Source organism: Oncorhynchus mykiss, chromosome 10 (assembly GCF_013265735.2).
Source record: "Oncorhynchus mykiss isolate Arlee chromosome 10, USDA_OmykA_1.1, whole genome shotgun sequence".
Lineage (NCBI taxonomy): Eukaryota > Metazoa > Chordata > Actinopteri > Salmoniformes > Salmonidae > Oncorhynchus > Oncorhynchus mykiss.
In genome coordinates, this window is record NC_048574.1 from 32,623,387 (window position 1) to 32,640,862 (window position 17,476).

Genomic DNA, 17,476 nt, shown 5'->3' on the forward strand with positions numbered 1-17,476 from the left:
TGGCCAAGACCAAAGAGCTGTCAAAGGACACCAGAAACAAAATTGTAGACCTGCACCAGGCTGGGAAGACTGAATCTGCAATAGGTAAGCAGCTTGGTTTGAAGAAATCAACTGTGGGAGCAATTATTAGGAAATGGAAGACATACAAGACCACTGATAATCTCCCTCGATCTGGGGCTCCACGCAAGATCTTACCCCGTGGGGTCAAAATGATCACAAGAACGGTGAGCAAAAATCCCAGAACCACACGGGGGGACCTAGTGAATGACCTGCAGAGAGCTGGGACCAAAGTAACAAAGCCTACCATCAGTAACACACTACGCCGCCAGGGACTCAAATCCTGCAGTGCCAGACGTGTCCCCCTGCTTAAGCCAGTACATGTCCAGGCCCGTCTGAAGTTTGCTAGAGAGCATTTGGATGATCCAGAAGAAGATTGGGAGAATGTCATATGGTCAGATCAAACCAAAATATAACTTTTTGGTAAAAACTCAACTCGTCGTGTTTGGAGGACAAAGAATGCTGAGTTGCATCCAAAGAACACCATACCTACTGTGAAGCATGGGGGTAGAAACATCATGCTTTGGGGCTGTTTTTCAGCAAAGGGACCAGGATGACTGATCCGTGTAAAGGAAAGAATGAATGGGGCCATGTATCGTGAGATTTTGAGTGAAAACCTTCTTCCATCAGCAAGGGCATTGAAGATGAAACGTGGCTGGGTCTTTCAGCATGACAATGATCCCAAACATACCTCCTGGGCAATGAAGGAGTGTCTTCGTAAGAAGCATTTCAAGGTCCTGGAGTGGCCTAGCCAGTTTCCAGATCTCAACCCCATAGAAAATCTTTGGAAGGAGTTGAAAGTCCGTGTTGCCCAGCAACAAAAAATCACTGCTCTAGAGGAGCTCTGCATGGAAGAATGGGCCAAAAAACCAGCAACAGTGTGTGAAAACCTTGTGAAGACTTACAGAAAATGTTTGACCTCTGTCATTGCCAACAAAGGGTATATAACAAAGTATTGAGATAAACTTTTGTTATTGACCAAATACTTATTTTCCACCATAATTTGCAAATAAATAAATAAAAAATCCTATCATGTGATTTTCGGATTTTTTTTGTTCTTCTCATTTTGTCTGAAAATTACAGGCCTCATCTTTTTAAGTGGGAGAACTTGCACAATTGGTGGCTGACTAAATACTTTTTTTGCCCCACTGTAGACATATATAATATTGGCGGAAAGCTTAAAATTCTTGTTAATCTAACTGCATTGTCCAATTTGCCATAGCTATTACAGTGAAAGAATACCATTCTATTGTTTGAGTAGAGTGCACAGTTATTAACTTGGAAATGTATTAATGAAACAATTATGCACATTTGGGCAGTCTTGATACAACATTTAGAACAGAAATGCAATGGTTCATTGGATCAGTCTAAATCTTTGCACATATATTGCTGCCATCTAGTGGCCAAATATAAATTGCGCCTGGGCTGTAATAATACATTATTGCCATTCTCTTGCGTTTCAAAGATTTGACAAAAAAACTAGTTTTTTTTCTTTGTTTTATATTTTACCAGATCTAATGTGTTATATTCTCCTACATTAATTTAACATTTGCACAAACTTCAAAGCGTTTCCTTTCAAATGGTATGAAGAATATGCATATCCTTGCTTCAGGTCCTGAGCTACAGGCAGATAGATTTGGATATGTCTTTTAGATGAAAATTTAAAACAACAGTCCAATCCTTAAGAGGTTTTTAAGGCAGCTCCCTTGCACCTCTCTGATTCAGAGAGGTTGGGTTAAATGCAGAAGACACATTTCAGTTAAAGGTATTCATTTGTACAACTGACTAGGTATCCCCCTTTCCAATATCATATGTAAACCCATGCTAAACCTATGCTAAACTCTTGGTCTCTTGGTATCCTGACAGAGCAAAATATTTTTACCATTCATATTTTTTTGGCAAGTTCCTCTTGTGTTTTCTCTCGCTGCCCTCCTGACCAAGGATTGAATCAACTGAGTTGTTTGTATGCCTTTACGCTTATCAGTAATATCATTGAACTAACGGCATTCACATTACATCCGCTATGTTTAATTAATCCTCCTTCAGTTCAATCCGTTCAGCTGATTGATTTAATGGTGAATGGAAATGGAGCATTCTTGAAACATTAACCTGACAATCATTTTTACCATACAACCCTTTTTTACTTATAAATAGAAAGTATAATCAAAGGCTCTTAAGTAAAACCAGAGCTTTGATACTGTTAGTGTTACCTGTTAAGAATCAAGGTGAAAGGTTATCTTAACTATTAATAATTGAGTCCTGATGATGACTAACAGCCAGGGGAAATCAAGAGTGTGTGTATTGTCTCTTGAACTTTGACCCTGCTCGTGATCCATACGTTGAACTCCGACAGTTTCTTTAAATTCAGTTAAAGGCTTTGGTTTTTCCATTAAGGTTTTGAGAATGGACTTGAGCACGTATAGCTTGTTAGCACGTAGGGCGCACCGATTGGTGTTACCTCATTAGTCAGAATGTGTTACACCTATGCTGGCTTGTCCATCTTGTTAGTAGGAAGGTGTTTCAGCTGTGCTGGCCCAGGTGCTATTTTTTTAAGAGTGACAGGCTCCAGTTGTCTTTAGTGATGTGGAGGGTCAAGTCCTGTAGTTGGCACTCCTGATTTGATTTCTAGAAAAACATTATTTTGTCTGATTTCCCTGTTTTAATTTTGTTCCACCTTTATGGTTTACTTCCTGTCTTCCAGTTTGGTGTGTGTTTTTATTTTGTTTGCCTCTTAGTGGGTGCATTTAGAGGATGCTCATGATGGGTGTCTTAGGTCCCAGTTGTTGTTGCTATGCAACTTTCAGTGGACACCCCCATGAGTGCCCTTTTAGAACCCCTCCTAAAACCCCACCTGTTTTGTTTTGGTTGTTGTCAGTGACTCTTTGTTAGTTCCCTGTTTTGTTTGAATGACGTTTTTGGTTTTCTTGCTTGGGAACGTAACAACTTCTTGCTTGGGAACGTGTGTTCAGCCCCCTCCTGTAATCCCTGTTCACCCATGACTGCGTGTCCACACGTCTCCAACTCAATCATCAAGTTTGCTGATGACACAACAGTGGTAGGCCTGATTACCAACAATGATGAGACAGCCTACAGGGAGGAGGTGAGGGCCCTGGCGGAGTGATGCCAGGAAAATAACTTCTTCCTCAACATCAACAAAGCTAAGGAGCTGATCGTGGACTACAGGAGACAGCAGAGAGAGCACGCCCCTATGAGCACTCCCCTATCCACATCGACGGGCCCCCACAGCCTGTTCACCCTCCACCATCTACAGAGAGGAGACAGTACAGTTGCATCAAAGCTGGGACCAAGAGACTGAGCAACAGCTTCTATCTACAGGCCATTAGACTGTTAAACAGTCACCACTAGTTGGCCTACGCCCAGTACCCTGCCCTTAACCTTAATCACTGTTCTAGCCGGCTACCACCCGGTACTCTACTTTGCACTCTAGAGACTGCTGCCCTATGTATATAGTCATTGAATACTTGTCACTAATGTTTACTCTCTTCATGTGTATATACTTTATTCTAGTCATGACTCATATACACAGTACCAGTCAAAAGTTTGGACACCTACTCATTCAAAGGTTTTTCTTTATTTTACTATTTTCTACATTGTAGAATGATAATGAAGACATAAAAACTATGAAGGAACACATGGAATCATGTAGTAACCAACAAATAAACAAATAAAAATATATTTTAGATTCTTCAAAGTAGCCACCCTTTGCCTTGATGACAGCTTTGCACACTCTAGAAACACAAGGATTTTGTTGCACCTGTGATAACTCAACCAGAAACTTTGATTTGATTTACAGTACAGTAATTCCTTGAGTTGCTGGTTGTGGGATTAAGGGGCTGTGGTTTTCTGACACAAGGATGTGTTGTATGCCAGGTATTCGCAGAGATCTATACCCATTATGTAATTCACCTGGCAGCATCCTGTTTCAGATGAAGGGTTGCTTATCTTGTCTAGGTTTTGCAGCTAATGGAGTTGAACGCCAGTTGGTAGACATGGCTGGGAGCAGCGTGAGTGTGTTGGTACATTCAGGGACAGTGACTATTACATCTTGAGGGTCAGCAAGTTCTCCTCTCTTCCATTTCTTCTACTTACTGTACGCATGTTGTAAACGCCACCTGTTTTCATATCACCAAATGGTAATCTCTTTACATCTACCATGCTATCACTGTGGAAACCTCACAGATGGTCTTAGATAATCTGATAATGTGGTTATGCAATGGGCCTTGTTTGATTAGAGTCCTGTGTACACATCTCTTTGGATCTGTGTGTATATCCTCTGTGCCCTTTCAATTTCTTACATAAGCGTGGCATTGGGGCACCCGCTTCACTGAAGACACAATTCGTCTCCCACCATTATGGAGCCTCCTTCTCATACTCAAAACAACTTTTAAGAATATTGAAGCTCTGTAATGGGACTGCTGTTCATAATAGGGGAAACGTGCAGATAAACATCCCAGACACAGAACACTGTTTGTTACCTGTAATTATTTTATTACTTGAGTGCAAATATGTCATATCAGGGCTAAACTGATAAGCTGTCCCAATTTCAGGGAAATATGCTAATACATATAGTACAATGCACAGGTAAATGGCCTTTAACTTCTTGAGACAAGTAATAAAAATAACTTAATGTTATCATAACTGCGCAACTGAATTGGCTTAATTTTGTGCAGATTCTCTGACCTGTTAAATTGCTTACCAAACACTCTGTAGTTATATTTTGCTTAGTGTGATAGTAACCATCATGTCTCTTTGTCATCCTGTTTACCAGCTCATCAAGACACACAACCTGCTGCCAAGCCGAAACTACATCTTTGGCTACCACCCCCATGGGATCTTCTCTTTTGGAGCCTTCTGTAACTTCGGAACAGAGGCCACCGGCTTCTCTAAGAAGTTTCCGGGCATCAAGCCTTCCCTGGCCACCCTGGCTGGAAACTTCCGGATGCCAGTCTTTAGAGACTATCTCATGTCTGGAGGTGAGATGGTTTCTCTGAGTTTTGTCCCTCTGTACTCAGTAAACTGCTGATATCAGCCCTGTATCTACCGACTCTAATCAGGTAGAACTCTGAGCTTTGTCCTATTGCCCAATGTAGACTAAAACAACTCCTGTGCCTGCCAAACTGTATTTGCTGATGTCACTATTGTAAAGAGCTGCTTCAGTTAACCTGAGCTGTTAGCTTAATAATCTTCATTTCAAAGGTTTATTTTGCTCAACATCCACTAAGAATGTTTTTGTGCTCAAACAGTATTGATTTCTCTTCAAATGTGTTCTCCACTGCAAACACACCGACTTGTTTGGTCTTTGGGCCCATGTGTGATAACTGAGCCTAACCCCATCCTCTTCCATGTGTCAGGTATCTGCCCAGTGAACCGTAACTCCATTGACTACCTCCTCTCTCAGAATGGAACTGGCAATGCAGTGGTCATTGTTGTCGGGGGAGCAGCTGAATCTTTGAACTGTGCTCCAGGAAAGAATTCTGTCACCCTGAATAACCGCAAGGGCTTTGTGAGGTTGGCCCTCCAGCAAGGGTGAGTTTAGAGCACAAACTTCCCGGCCACACATACACCATCCTGACAGGCGCACCTTCCGGTCACACACACACACCTCTCAGTTACACGCATCAACTGATCAGACTACATGTTTGGTGAGAGACCTTACTGGGTCAGCACAGACACTGGTGTCATTATGACCAATTTGATGGAATAGAGAGAGTTGGCTCAACAATAGGTTTGATTGGCACATAAAACATACTTTCACGTGTGGTAATTTGTCCTCAAGTGCGCAGAGCTCCTCCTGACATGCAGTATTGTACACAGACACTGGGTCAAGGCCAAAGGACAGGCTCCATCAGCTTGTGACTCAGAACATATAATATACGCTGAACAAAAATATATAAACGCAACATGTAACATTTTGGTCCCATGTTTCATGAGCTGAAATAAAAGATCCCAGAAATGTTCCATACAAAAAATTAACTTATTTCTCTCAAATTTGTTGGACAAATTTGTTTACATCCCTGCTAGTGAGCATTTCTCTTTTGCCAAGATAATCCATCCACCTGACAGGTGTGGCATATCAATAAGCTGATTAAACAGCATAATCAATACACAGGTGCACCTTGTGCTGGGGACAATAAAAATCCACTCCCATAGGGCGGGCACAATTGACCCAGCATCGTCCGGGTTAGAGGAGAGTTTGGCCGGGGTAGGCCGTCATTGTAAAATAATAATTTGTTCTTAACTGACTTGCCTAGTTAAATAAAGGTTCAATCATTTTTTAATTTTTAAAGTTACGTTTTATCAGACAACACGATACCACAGATGTCTCAAGTTTTGAGGGCGTGTGCAATTGGCATACTGACTGCAGGAATGTCCAACAGAGCTGTTGCCAGAGAATTGAATGTTCATTTTTCCCCCATAAACCACCTCTAAAATAATTTTAGAGAATATGGCAGTACATTTAACTGCCTCACAGCTGCAGACCACGTGTATGGCATTGTGTGGGCGAGCAGATTGTTGATTTCAACGTTGTGAACCGAGTGCACCATGGTGGCGTTAGGGTTATGGTATGGGCAGGCATAAACTATGGACAATGAATACAATTGCATTTTATCTATGGTAATATGAATGCACAGAGATACCGTGACGAGATCCTGAGGCCCATTGTCGTGCCATTCACCCTCCGCTATGCAAAGGAGATGTGCCACACTGCATGAGGCAAATGGCGTGGTCACACCAGATTCTGACTGTTTATTTTTTATTTTTAGGTATCTGTGACCAACAGATGCATATCTTTATTCCCAGTCATGTGAAATCCATAGATTAGGGTCTAATGAATTTATTTCCATTGACTGATTTCCTTATATGAACTGAAACTCAGTAAAATCTTTGAAATTGTTGCATTTATATTTTTGTTCAGTGTATTGTATGCCATTTATCAGACACTTTATCAAATCAAATTTATTTATACAGCCCTTCGTACATCAGCTGATATCTCAAAGTGCTGTACAGAAACCCAGCCTAAAACCCCAAACAGCAAGCAATGCAGGTGTAGAAGCACGGTGGCTAGGAAAAACTCCCTAGAAAGGCCAAAACCTAGGAAGAAACCTAGAGAGGAACCAGGCTATGAGGGGTGGCCAGTCCTCTTCTGGCTGTGCCGGGTGGAGATTATAACAGAACATTGCCAAGATGTTCAAATGTTCATAAATGACCAGCATGGTCAAATAATAATAATCACAGGCAGAACAGTTGAAACTGGAGCAGCAGCACGGCCAGGTGGACTGGGGACAGCAAGGAGTCATCATGCCAGGTAGTCCTGAGGCATGGGCCTAGGGCTCAGGTCCTCAGAGAGAGAGAGAGAGAAAGAGAGAATTAGAGAGAGCATACTTAAATTCACAGAGGACACCGGATAGGACAGGAGAATTACTCCAGATATAACAAACTGACCCTAGCCCCCCGACACAAACTACTGCAGCATAAATACTGGAGGCTGAGACAGGAGGGGTCAGGAGACACTGTGGCCCCATCCGATGATACCCCCGGACAGGGCCAAACAGGAAGGATATAACCTCACCCACTTTGTCAAAGCATAGCCCCCACACCACTAGAGGGATATCTTCAACCACCAACTTACCATCCTGAGACAAGGCCGAGTATAGCCCACAAAGATCTCCGCCACGGAAAAACCCAAGGGGGGGCGCCAACCCAGACAGGAAGATCACATCAGTGACTCAACCCACTTAAGTGACGCACCCCTCCTAGGGACGGCATGAAAGAGCACCAGTAAGCCAGTGACTCAGCCCCTGTAATAGGGTTAGAGGTAGAGAATCCCAGTGGAAAGAGGGGAACCAGCCAGGCAGAGACAGCAAGGGCGGTTCGTTGCTCCAGAGCCTTTCCGTTCACCTTCACACTCCTGGGCCAGACTACACTCAATCATATGACCCTCTGAAGAGATGAGTCTTCAATAAAGACTTAAAGGTTGAGACCGAGTCTGCGTCTCTCACATGGGTAAGCAGGCCATTCCATAAAAATGGAGCTCTATAGGAGAAAGCCCTGCCTCCACTGTTTGCTTAGAAATTCTAGCGACAATTAGGAGGCCTGCGTCTTGTGACCGTAGCGTACGTGTAGGTATGTACTGCAGGACCAAATCAGAGAGATAGGTAGGAGCAAGCCCATGTAATGCTTTGTAGGTTAGCAGTAAGACCTTGAAATCAGCCCTGGCCTTGACAGGAAGTAGAGCATTGCAGTAGTCTAACCTAGAAATAACAAAAGCATGGATTAAGTTTTCTGCATCATTTTTGGACAGAAGGTTTCTGATTTTTGCAATGTTACGTAGATGGAAAAAAGCTGTCCTTGAAACAGTCTTGATATGTTCGTCAAAAGAGAGATAACGCTGAGGTCCTTCACAGTTTTATTTGAGACGACTGTACAACCATTAAGATTAATTGTCAGATTCAACAGAAGATCTCTTTGTTTCTTGGGACCTAGAACAAGCATCTTTGTTTTGTCCGAGTTTAAAAGTAGAAAGTTTGCAGCCATCCACTTCCTTATGTCTGAAACATAGGCTTCTATCGAGGGCAATTTTGGGGCTTCACCATGTTTCATTTATCCCAAGTGACTTAGTCATGAATCGAACCCACTATCCTGGTGTTGCAAGCGTCATGCTTTACCAACTGAGCTACTGAAAACAAAGTCTGGGTAAACTGGTGTAGGTGAGCTGTTATAAACCACATGGTTTAGTAGCCCATCATTTGGTGATCAGATATCTGTTATGCCTTATGAGCAACTTCAGGAGACTATTGTAAACCCCCTCTCTCTGTCAGGTCTGACCTGGTACCAGTCTACTCCTTTGGGGAGAACGATGTGTACAAACAGGTGATCTTCGAGGAGAGAACCTGGTGGCGGCTGGCTCAAAAGCGACTGCAGAAGATTATTGGTTTTGCGCCCTGTCTGTTCCATGGCTGTGGCTTCTTCTCCTCCGATTCCTGGGGAATGGTGCCTTACAACAAACCCATCACCACCATCGGTAAGTAAAACCCTCTCCAAGACCCTACTGACTGTCTCACTAGGGTTGCAAGCCACCGGTAATTTAACATATTTACTGGAATCTATCGCAACTTTGGTAATTTATACTTGAATAACTTTTGAAAAATGTATTCATTTTATAGTATTAATATATTACATCTGTCTCCATATTGTCCATGACTTTCTAGTAGATAGACCATATGGTTCAATAGCCTCATTCATGAAAAAAGCATTTAATCAACATTATTTTCAATTAATTCAGAAACTATTCCAACTATTGACTGTATTCACAACTGACACCATATATATATATATATATATATATATATATATATATATAGGATATTTCATGCTATAATCCTCATATTAAAAACAATGGTGTTCTCTTAGTTGATGGTTTATATTTAGGATAATGTTTTACAGCTTTGTCATTCTATTTTTCTATCATATTACTTCATTATTTCATATATTTGACATGTGATTAGTCCACACAGAGGGCCAGAGATTATTACAGACGCCTGTGATAATCGGAAGTACCCAAAAGAGCCTCTTGATGTCTTGTGATAGATTAACATAAAATCCTCAAAAGATACCAAAATTCTGGTAGTTTACTGGTAAACTTTGGTTTCCAGTTGTTTACCCTCCCTTTTCAATCCCATCTCTTACAGACATTTAGTGCTTGTTGACTTAGTTTCTGTTAGGGATTCAGTCTTAGGATGGTCTGTAATTATAATTTCAATGATCGTACTGTTATGGTTACTACCAAGCAGTTGAGCTACTCTAGTTCCTCTGTGTTAACAGAACCATCCACCCAGTCAATATTTACTCTCCCCTGCATCAAGGCTATATTAATGTTTAACACTACAGCTCATCAAACTACGTATTTTCAATATGTTAAATGTTTTTTAAAGTAGATTTTTGGATATAGATTTGTACATGTTTATTTCTCTTAGTGGGTGAACCGATCACAGTGCCAAAGATTGAGCAGCCTCCTCGGGATATGGTGGATCTGTACCATGCCATGTACATCAATTCCCTCACCAGCCTCTTTGACAAGTATAAGACCCGCTTCGGCCTGAAGGAGAGTGACATCCTGCACATCCATTGAGAAAGGGTCAGCTGTGGCAGCTGTCTGTTCAGCCCTGCCCCTCCATTCACTTGCCTGGCTCTGATTGATTGTCTCTGGAATTCAATCTATATACATTAAGCTGTGTGTATGTAAACCCACCGCGCTCTCAGCAACACTCACGTCGGTCCTCCACTCAGGATGAAAATGGCAGGTCTTAGGTCACCTTACTATTCTCTCTGACCTAGTCACTGTCAATGGCAAAGTTGACTAACTTCCATTTATTGAATATTTTATTGAGTGTATGACACATCTATAGATGTGTTCCATGACAGAAAAGATGAGGGAGTATAGTTAAGGTATGATCCCTTGCTTTAATGTGCAGTGGAACTCCCACTAGGTGGCACTAGAAGGTTACACAAGACACACACAAGCACCATCTTTGTTTCCTCCATGCATCCATGTCATTTTCACTTAGAATAGGCCTGTACAACGAATGTGTTAAGTGCCCCGAAAGGTAAATATAGGATGATGTTTTGAGACCTTACTTTTTGTTGTTGTTGCTAAATGCACAAACAATGCAATTGTAAGGCTGTTGCCTTAGTGAGATGTTGATAGTGTGGTTTATTGAGCCAACGAGCTGATGGGTGTCCCCTCCCCACACATGCACACTTCATTGAAACTTGAAAGTGAAGGAATTCTATTGAATGGATTTAGATTGTGCATATTGGTAATACAATCTGATTGTGTGATGGAACTAAGTATTAATTGTATTTTGTAAATAAGAATATTTTCAATGAAAATTAATATATTGATGCACTTTTTGTATTTGTGACAACCCTCTGAGGTATTTCTCTAAAACATGCCTTTGAAAGAGTCCTATGTCAAATTTGCCAATTTCTAAGAGAATCAGTATGGTGCTTTTGTCATTTAACCTTGACCTGTGTTTTAGTTTTGTTGTACATTTCTCTACATGAGTGTGTTGACTGGGTTGCAGAGTGTTACCTAGTGCATTGAGGCCCCATGTACTGTAGTGATGGTGATGTAAGAACAATTTCAGGGTGAAGAACATTTCTTTCCTTCTACCCAGAGGGCAGATTACTGATTCATGAAATTAAGAGATTGCAAAGCATATGCCTTATTTTAAAAAAAACTACAACTCAAACTTCTTAGGGGGCTTCTACTCAATTGAGTAAAATGGCAAAGGGGTTGCTATCACAGATTTGAATTAGAGTATAAAAGTCATGAATTCCCCCAGTAATTGCCAAGAAGTGTTTGAGATAAATCATTTTTTCATATGGGGCATATCAAGTCCATTATACAGCCAATGATCCTAGGTGAAGAAATGTATGTATGTTGTATATTATGCAAGATAAAAAGACTACAAGATTTCACCTCATGGCAAAATAATTGAGATTGGTGATAAATAGTGTGTCATTCAAAACGTAATTTTTTTTTTGTTGCTTTTTGCAAAGAGCAGTGAACATCCTCTCCTAATTCATGTGCAATAAATACAGCAATAAATAGCAGCCAATGCATGTTTATTTTGTGAATGAATGGCTTCATCACAGTCTACTTAAATTAAACTTTATGTTTCCAGAATAAAACTTGTTAACTATTTTTCAGTCCCACCGCGACATCACAATGCCAGAATGTAATTTTGCTCAAGCGATAAAATAAGGCATTTGTAGACATAATCACAAGCACACCAAATGTCCTAGGGTTGGGAGAACTATACATTGATGCATGCACACAACTCCTCAAGTGATAGAAAACGTCAAAATGTTCTCTTAAAACACACTCCATGGTTTTTTTTTACGGACTCCAGTTACTACAAAGACCCCTAATTCCAGATTAAGATCATCCAATGATACTTGATTTACTGTCTGATAATCCCCTTCTGTCACTCTATATCACAACATAAGAGTTGAGTAGGTCCATTTCTTGTATGTGAGGGATGTTCATGAAAACGTCTTTGAATATTTTGTGAGATCAAAAACGTAAATAGATGCACAAACAATGAGTGATTTAAATAATGACAAATAGGCTACTGCTCAACTGTCATTTTGTCATGTGTCATTTAGTTTTCTACCTCTAATTACTTGAAAAGGAAAAGTAGGCCTTTGCTAAATGTATTGCGAAAGAGATGCCATGCTGTTCAAAGACTAGGGGGGGTTTCTGGTTTGGACAAAAGACTGTCCTCTATCCACTCTCCTCCGTGACCCGGAAACCGATAAGTGGTTGAGTGGTCAAGGAGTGTGTCAATTTGTTATTAGGCAAACGGAAGTGTCCTCCCCTCCTCGATAGCCACCTTTCATCGAGGATACTTGTGTATCCTACCACAGAAGAGTTTTGAAATCTACCACACTCCCCCTTCTTCTTCTGGATTGTGTTGGCGGATCGCATTCAATTTAAGATGCATACACCGTTACCTACTGTACTGGTGTGTGAGGCCATTCATGGCCTACCTACATGAAATTCTTTGTAATACAGTACTATACAATTGGGGAAAAGGAAAAAGGACCCTGCCAACTATTAGCCCTCTCTAAAAAAAACTAAAAATGAACACACCACTTCATTCCACTATGTACCCCATCTAATCCTACTCCAGACCAACAGTATTTCTCTGCCGCTGCCACCACAACCTCTATTTTCTATGACTTTCAATCCATTTCTGCAGTACAATTGACAACCATAGAAACCTACCTTACTGAAGCACATATTCTTCCCATCACCCTCTATTAGTCTCTGCCTACTCACAGGAATCCTCTCAGGATCCCTCAACCTGGACCCATCTCCCTCTCCTACCCTCTTCACTGCTTCAGCACAACCTCAACCTGCCTTTCTCTCACCGGACACAGTGAGAAAGGGCACCCCCACAAGTTTCTCCACTGAAACTACACATTCCTCCGTCTCATGCCCTCCTGCAGACTTTGCACATTTAGTACTCTCCCTCCTACATACTGCTGCAACATGCCAAGAAACTTGACACCTGAAACACTGAAGTATTTTAGGAACAAACGCTCTCAGGGGACAACTTACACTTCCTACCTATACCTTATCTAGCAAAGACTACATCAAAACTCAGCAGGACAGACAATATCTTTTCTGTTTCCCCACCGGATCTGCGTCGCGGCAAACATCACAGACACTGGGAATCTGATCAATCAACTGATCTTCCTCAACATTTAATGCCACCCCTGTTCACTCCTTTCAATGGCGCCCTGCTCAGGAGAGCAAAGCAAGCCACATTTATTTTCCCTAATCGTGAGATCTGGAGCTCCCGCTCCCTCTGGGTTGAAGAAACACAATAAGTCATCACTAGTCCACTCCTAGTTACTTTCACCAACTTAACAGTCCCCAACCTCTTCTCCAGTCAATATACCACCACATATGGATCAGCCAAAATGCAAGGATCCATTCTCTCCTCAAATCTTACTCACACTGGGCCAGAATTATCCTTTATATCCTCGGACCGAGGCCTGACCTTGGTGGTCCCCATTGCAGGAACTTCATCCACACTCTCATCAGGTTCCATCTCCGAGCTACTGGAACACGTATCCCTCTTTTTACACTTGATGCTAACCTTCCTCTCCACACTGCTTCCCTCTACACTCAACTTCTTCTCAACAGTCATCACTGCACCTGCCACCATATCTAATTCATCCTCACTCTCATCTCTCTCTATTTCCTCCAGTTCTTCCAAATGTTCTGTGAAATCCCTCATTTCATATTCCCTCATAACCATTTCCACTTTTCTCCTTTTTTTCCTTGTCCATTATCTTCACTGTCACCAGATCTTTCAGAAGGCCTGTGTAATCCCACACTCCATGTTTATTGATAATATGCTCCACTTTCTTGCTTATTTCCTTTTCTGCCATCTTCTCCAATCACTCCCATTCTCCAAACATTTCTCCCTGTGCAACTTCTCCAAAGAAACCCCAGTTAGTGTCTATGAAAGGGCATAATACTCAGTCCCGACTCTACTCGCCTTTTCTTTGTTTCTTTTTGGACAGAGCCTCTCATCACTGACCTTCTCATTCGCTTAGGCAGCCTACCACACCTTTGAATACATTTTGTTTTGTCAGAGAAAAATATTGCTAGTTTAAAAACAAAATGTTATCGTTTTATTTATAAAATGTCTTGCAAAACTGACTTAATTTGTTTTGATCACTTTACACATTTATTTTGGGATCCACCCCTGTAAACGTAATTTGCCTAATGGCGCACGAGTGTAGAAGTACCATCTCATTTCAAGCAAGCGCATTTCCATCCACGTTCACTCTCCTCGCCAACTTCTCCTCGACTGAGGAGAGAGGACACAGGAGGCATGAAAATCTAATCGATAAAAGGTTATTAACTGTTGAATTGATACTGTTTCTTGCCACCGTGTGCAAGTTTGAAGGCTAGGTTGATTGGTGCTTTATTTTGTGATTGCTGAAGGTCCATACAATAGAGTACCACAGTATGAGTCATAATTCCCATAAAACCTAGCAGTCAGAAATGGTTCAAATCGTTTTTTTACCATACATTTTTCCCAGAGGAGATTTTAGAAACACTTAAAATAAAGGCTGTGTTTTGTGTAGGCTTACCCTTGCGTGACTGATAACCGTGTATATATCTCTCGGACAAGGAGACTTTTATCAATGTATTCACCAGTATTTACCCCCAACAGATTAAATGCTAATGAACTGCTAATGTGGCTATCATAAAGAACTACAAATCCCATGTTGATCTGGACAAGACTGCCAAATCGAGGCAAAGGTAAGAATCTCCGGATTAACCTATCTAATGCTAGCTAAACATAGTAATTAATAAATTGGCAAAATTACTTTAAATGTACCTGTTAGCAAAGGTGCCAGCTAGAGGTGACGTACAGGAGGTTGCAGAGATTTGTAGTCTTGTATCTACTTTGATGTTAATAAGCATCTTCGAATCTGAGCGTAAATAGAGACTCCACTCCACTCTTTTGTATGGTGTGAGAGTGTTGGATTTGGTCAGCAAAAAATGTGATTGCTAAGTGAGGCTTATTTGATTGAATAGAAGTTAAGTAATGTTTAGTTTGGTACGAATGTACTGATATAAGTGGACGCATATGGCATCTAGGCAACTTTGAGAAAACATTTAATATCAGTTATTTCTGTTGTTTACATGCTTATTACAAGCATTTTGCTACACTCGCATTAACATCTGCTAACACCATGTGTATGTGACAAATACATTTTGATTTGATCTGCCAGAATGTTACCACCTGATCTCGCCTGTCCCTGCTTGCCTTTCCACCTTTGTGACAACCAGCTTGTTCAACATTGCAGGCGACTGCCGACTAACTGATCTACAAATCATTTTGCACCATAAAAAACTACTCATTATTATTTGTAGATCAGTCAGTCAGTCAACATTTACCCACAATGCATCATGGATTTTATGCTCTTGAACACAACCAACTACTACCATTGTAGAGGCTTCTAAACAGCTTTTACCCACAAGCCATACGACTCCTGAACATCTACTTAAATGGCTACCCAGACTATTCACATTGCCCCCCCCTCCCCCTCTCCAAACCACTGCCACTCTCTGTTGTCATCGATGCATAGTCACTTTAATTAACTCTACCTACATGTACATACTACCTCAACTAACCAGTGCCTCCGCACATTGACTTTGTACCTGCACCCCCCTGTATATATATATATATATATATATTTTTTTTTACTGCTCCTCTTTAATTACTTGTTACTTTTATATCTTATTCTTATCTGTATATCTTGAAACTGCACTGTCGGTTAGGGGCTTGAAAGTAAGCATTTCACAGTAAGGTCTACCTACACCTGTTGTATTTGGAGCATGTGACTAATAACATTTGATTTGATTGTTATATAAGACCATCTCGTCATTATATAGAGTATCTCTGGTTGAGTGCGTTGTCGCCACAGACAGAACAATGAGACAGATATTTCACGGATGCATAAATGTGAAGCATCCGCTTGGCATTTCCACTCACTACCATGGAGGAAGGCCACTGACCGGCAGTGGGAGAAGATGGAACAAGATGGAATTTGGCCTACATTTTGCAAATTTTCTCATCGATGAAACATTTAATTTCAATACAGTTTTTGTTCCCAAAACTAACAACTGTTATGAAAAGAGTAGACTACGTTTTGTAGACTTTGCCCTTTGAAAAAGTTTTAGAAAATCGCAATTTTTAGGAGTGCAGAGGCGAATTTAGTTATTGCAAACGCACAGGCGTCCCCTAACGGAAATATGCAGATGATGCTAGATCGCGCCAATAGGATCTCGCTAGATGTCTGCCCACTGACTCAGTTGTTCCCGTTGGATATGTGGACTGTGGTCAATCTTGGTTTAGTTACAAAAATATTTGTTGTCACCATCAGCGAATGATACATCATTGGTCGCCATGCATAAACACCCACTTCCTCATATTGCAGCTCTAGAGGTTTGTCTCTCCGCCCCTTTCTTTGTGATAGACATATTTGACAAATAGCAATGAATAAATCGAACGAAGAGTAACTCCTTCATTTGACAGGCACAGCCGTGGACCAATCAGTGATCTACTGGTGCTGCCCTCTAACAGACCGAAAGCTACCTGAGCAAGTCCTACTTTGTTTATGTCACATAGCTAGCTAGCTACATAGCTTGCTAACTGACAGCTTCAAGAGTGCTGTTTTCTTACGAACGTTCGCTACACCGATGCATACATTTCTGCCGTAGAAGTTAAATCTAGATGTACAGGATCTGGGTTTGATCGGTGGCAGGGCTGAGATGTTTTGTTGAATGAAGGAGCGAACGCCCTGGTGCCGTTAGGAGAATGAACTCCATCACCGGTCGGGATCACCCTGTCAACTCTGGAGCTTCATCTTCTCGAGCCTTGCACGTTGAGCTCACATCTCAGCAGGTAAGGACAAACACCCGTAATTCGGTGTTTATGTAGATTATATGCGTATTGTCCTGTATTGTTACGTTGCTGTGTGTCAGCTGCAAGATTAATACAACAGGCCTGCAGAGTGAGCTAAGCTAACTAGCAAGCTAACGTTAGCTCAGCTGACTTCTACAGCTCTCTTGAGTATCCAGACAGCTCTAACTTCTAATCCTTAGTCCGTTACATACAAAGTTGTATTTAATAACAATATACATGTGCAAACGTAAGATATTGTTAGCTATCTAGTTTGCAAGCTACAGAGACGATGATAAATAGCCAGTTTAGTTAGACCTGGCCTGATACCGAGGCACCACTACAGTAATTTGGTCACCTGACTTATGAACTAGTTACAGGACAGACCCTTCAGTCTG

The 17,476-nt window shown here is 41.3% G+C and overlaps 2 protein-coding genes across 6 annotated transcripts in view; both read left to right on the forward strand.

The window, feature by feature from the left end:
• LOC110533663 (diacylglycerol O-acyltransferase 2) overlaps positions 1–11,709 on the forward strand; it is a 35,202-nt gene extending 23,493 nt beyond the window's left edge. For all 4 annotated transcript variants that reach the window (XM_021618093.2, XM_021618094.2, XM_021618092.2 and 1 more), the window contains 4 exons: positions 4,847–5,051; positions 5,430–5,604; positions 8,898–9,100; positions 10,053–11,709. In XM_021618093.2, the coding sequence (XP_021473768.2) occupies positions 4,847–5,051; positions 5,430–5,604; positions 8,898–9,100; positions 10,053–10,207 (738 nt within the window). In that variant the 3' untranslated portion in view covers positions 10,208–11,709. The remainder of the gene's footprint in view (positions 1–4,846; positions 5,052–5,429; positions 5,605–8,897; positions 9,101–10,052) is intronic.
• Positions 11,710–16,183: 4,474 nt separating this feature from the next.
• The window catches only part of LOC110533664 (UV radiation resistance-associated gene protein), a 140,363-nt gene continuing 139,070 nt past the window's right edge, over positions 16,184–17,476 (forward strand). Inside the window, exon 1 of one of the 2 annotated variants that reach the window (XM_021618096.2) lies at positions 16,184–17,081. In XM_021618096.2, coding sequence (XP_021473771.2) covers positions 16,995–17,081 — 87 coding nt within the window. In that variant the 5' untranslated portion in view covers positions 16,184–16,994. The remainder of the gene's footprint in view (positions 17,082–17,476) is intronic. The other variant, XM_021618097.2, reaches the window with a different exon arrangement.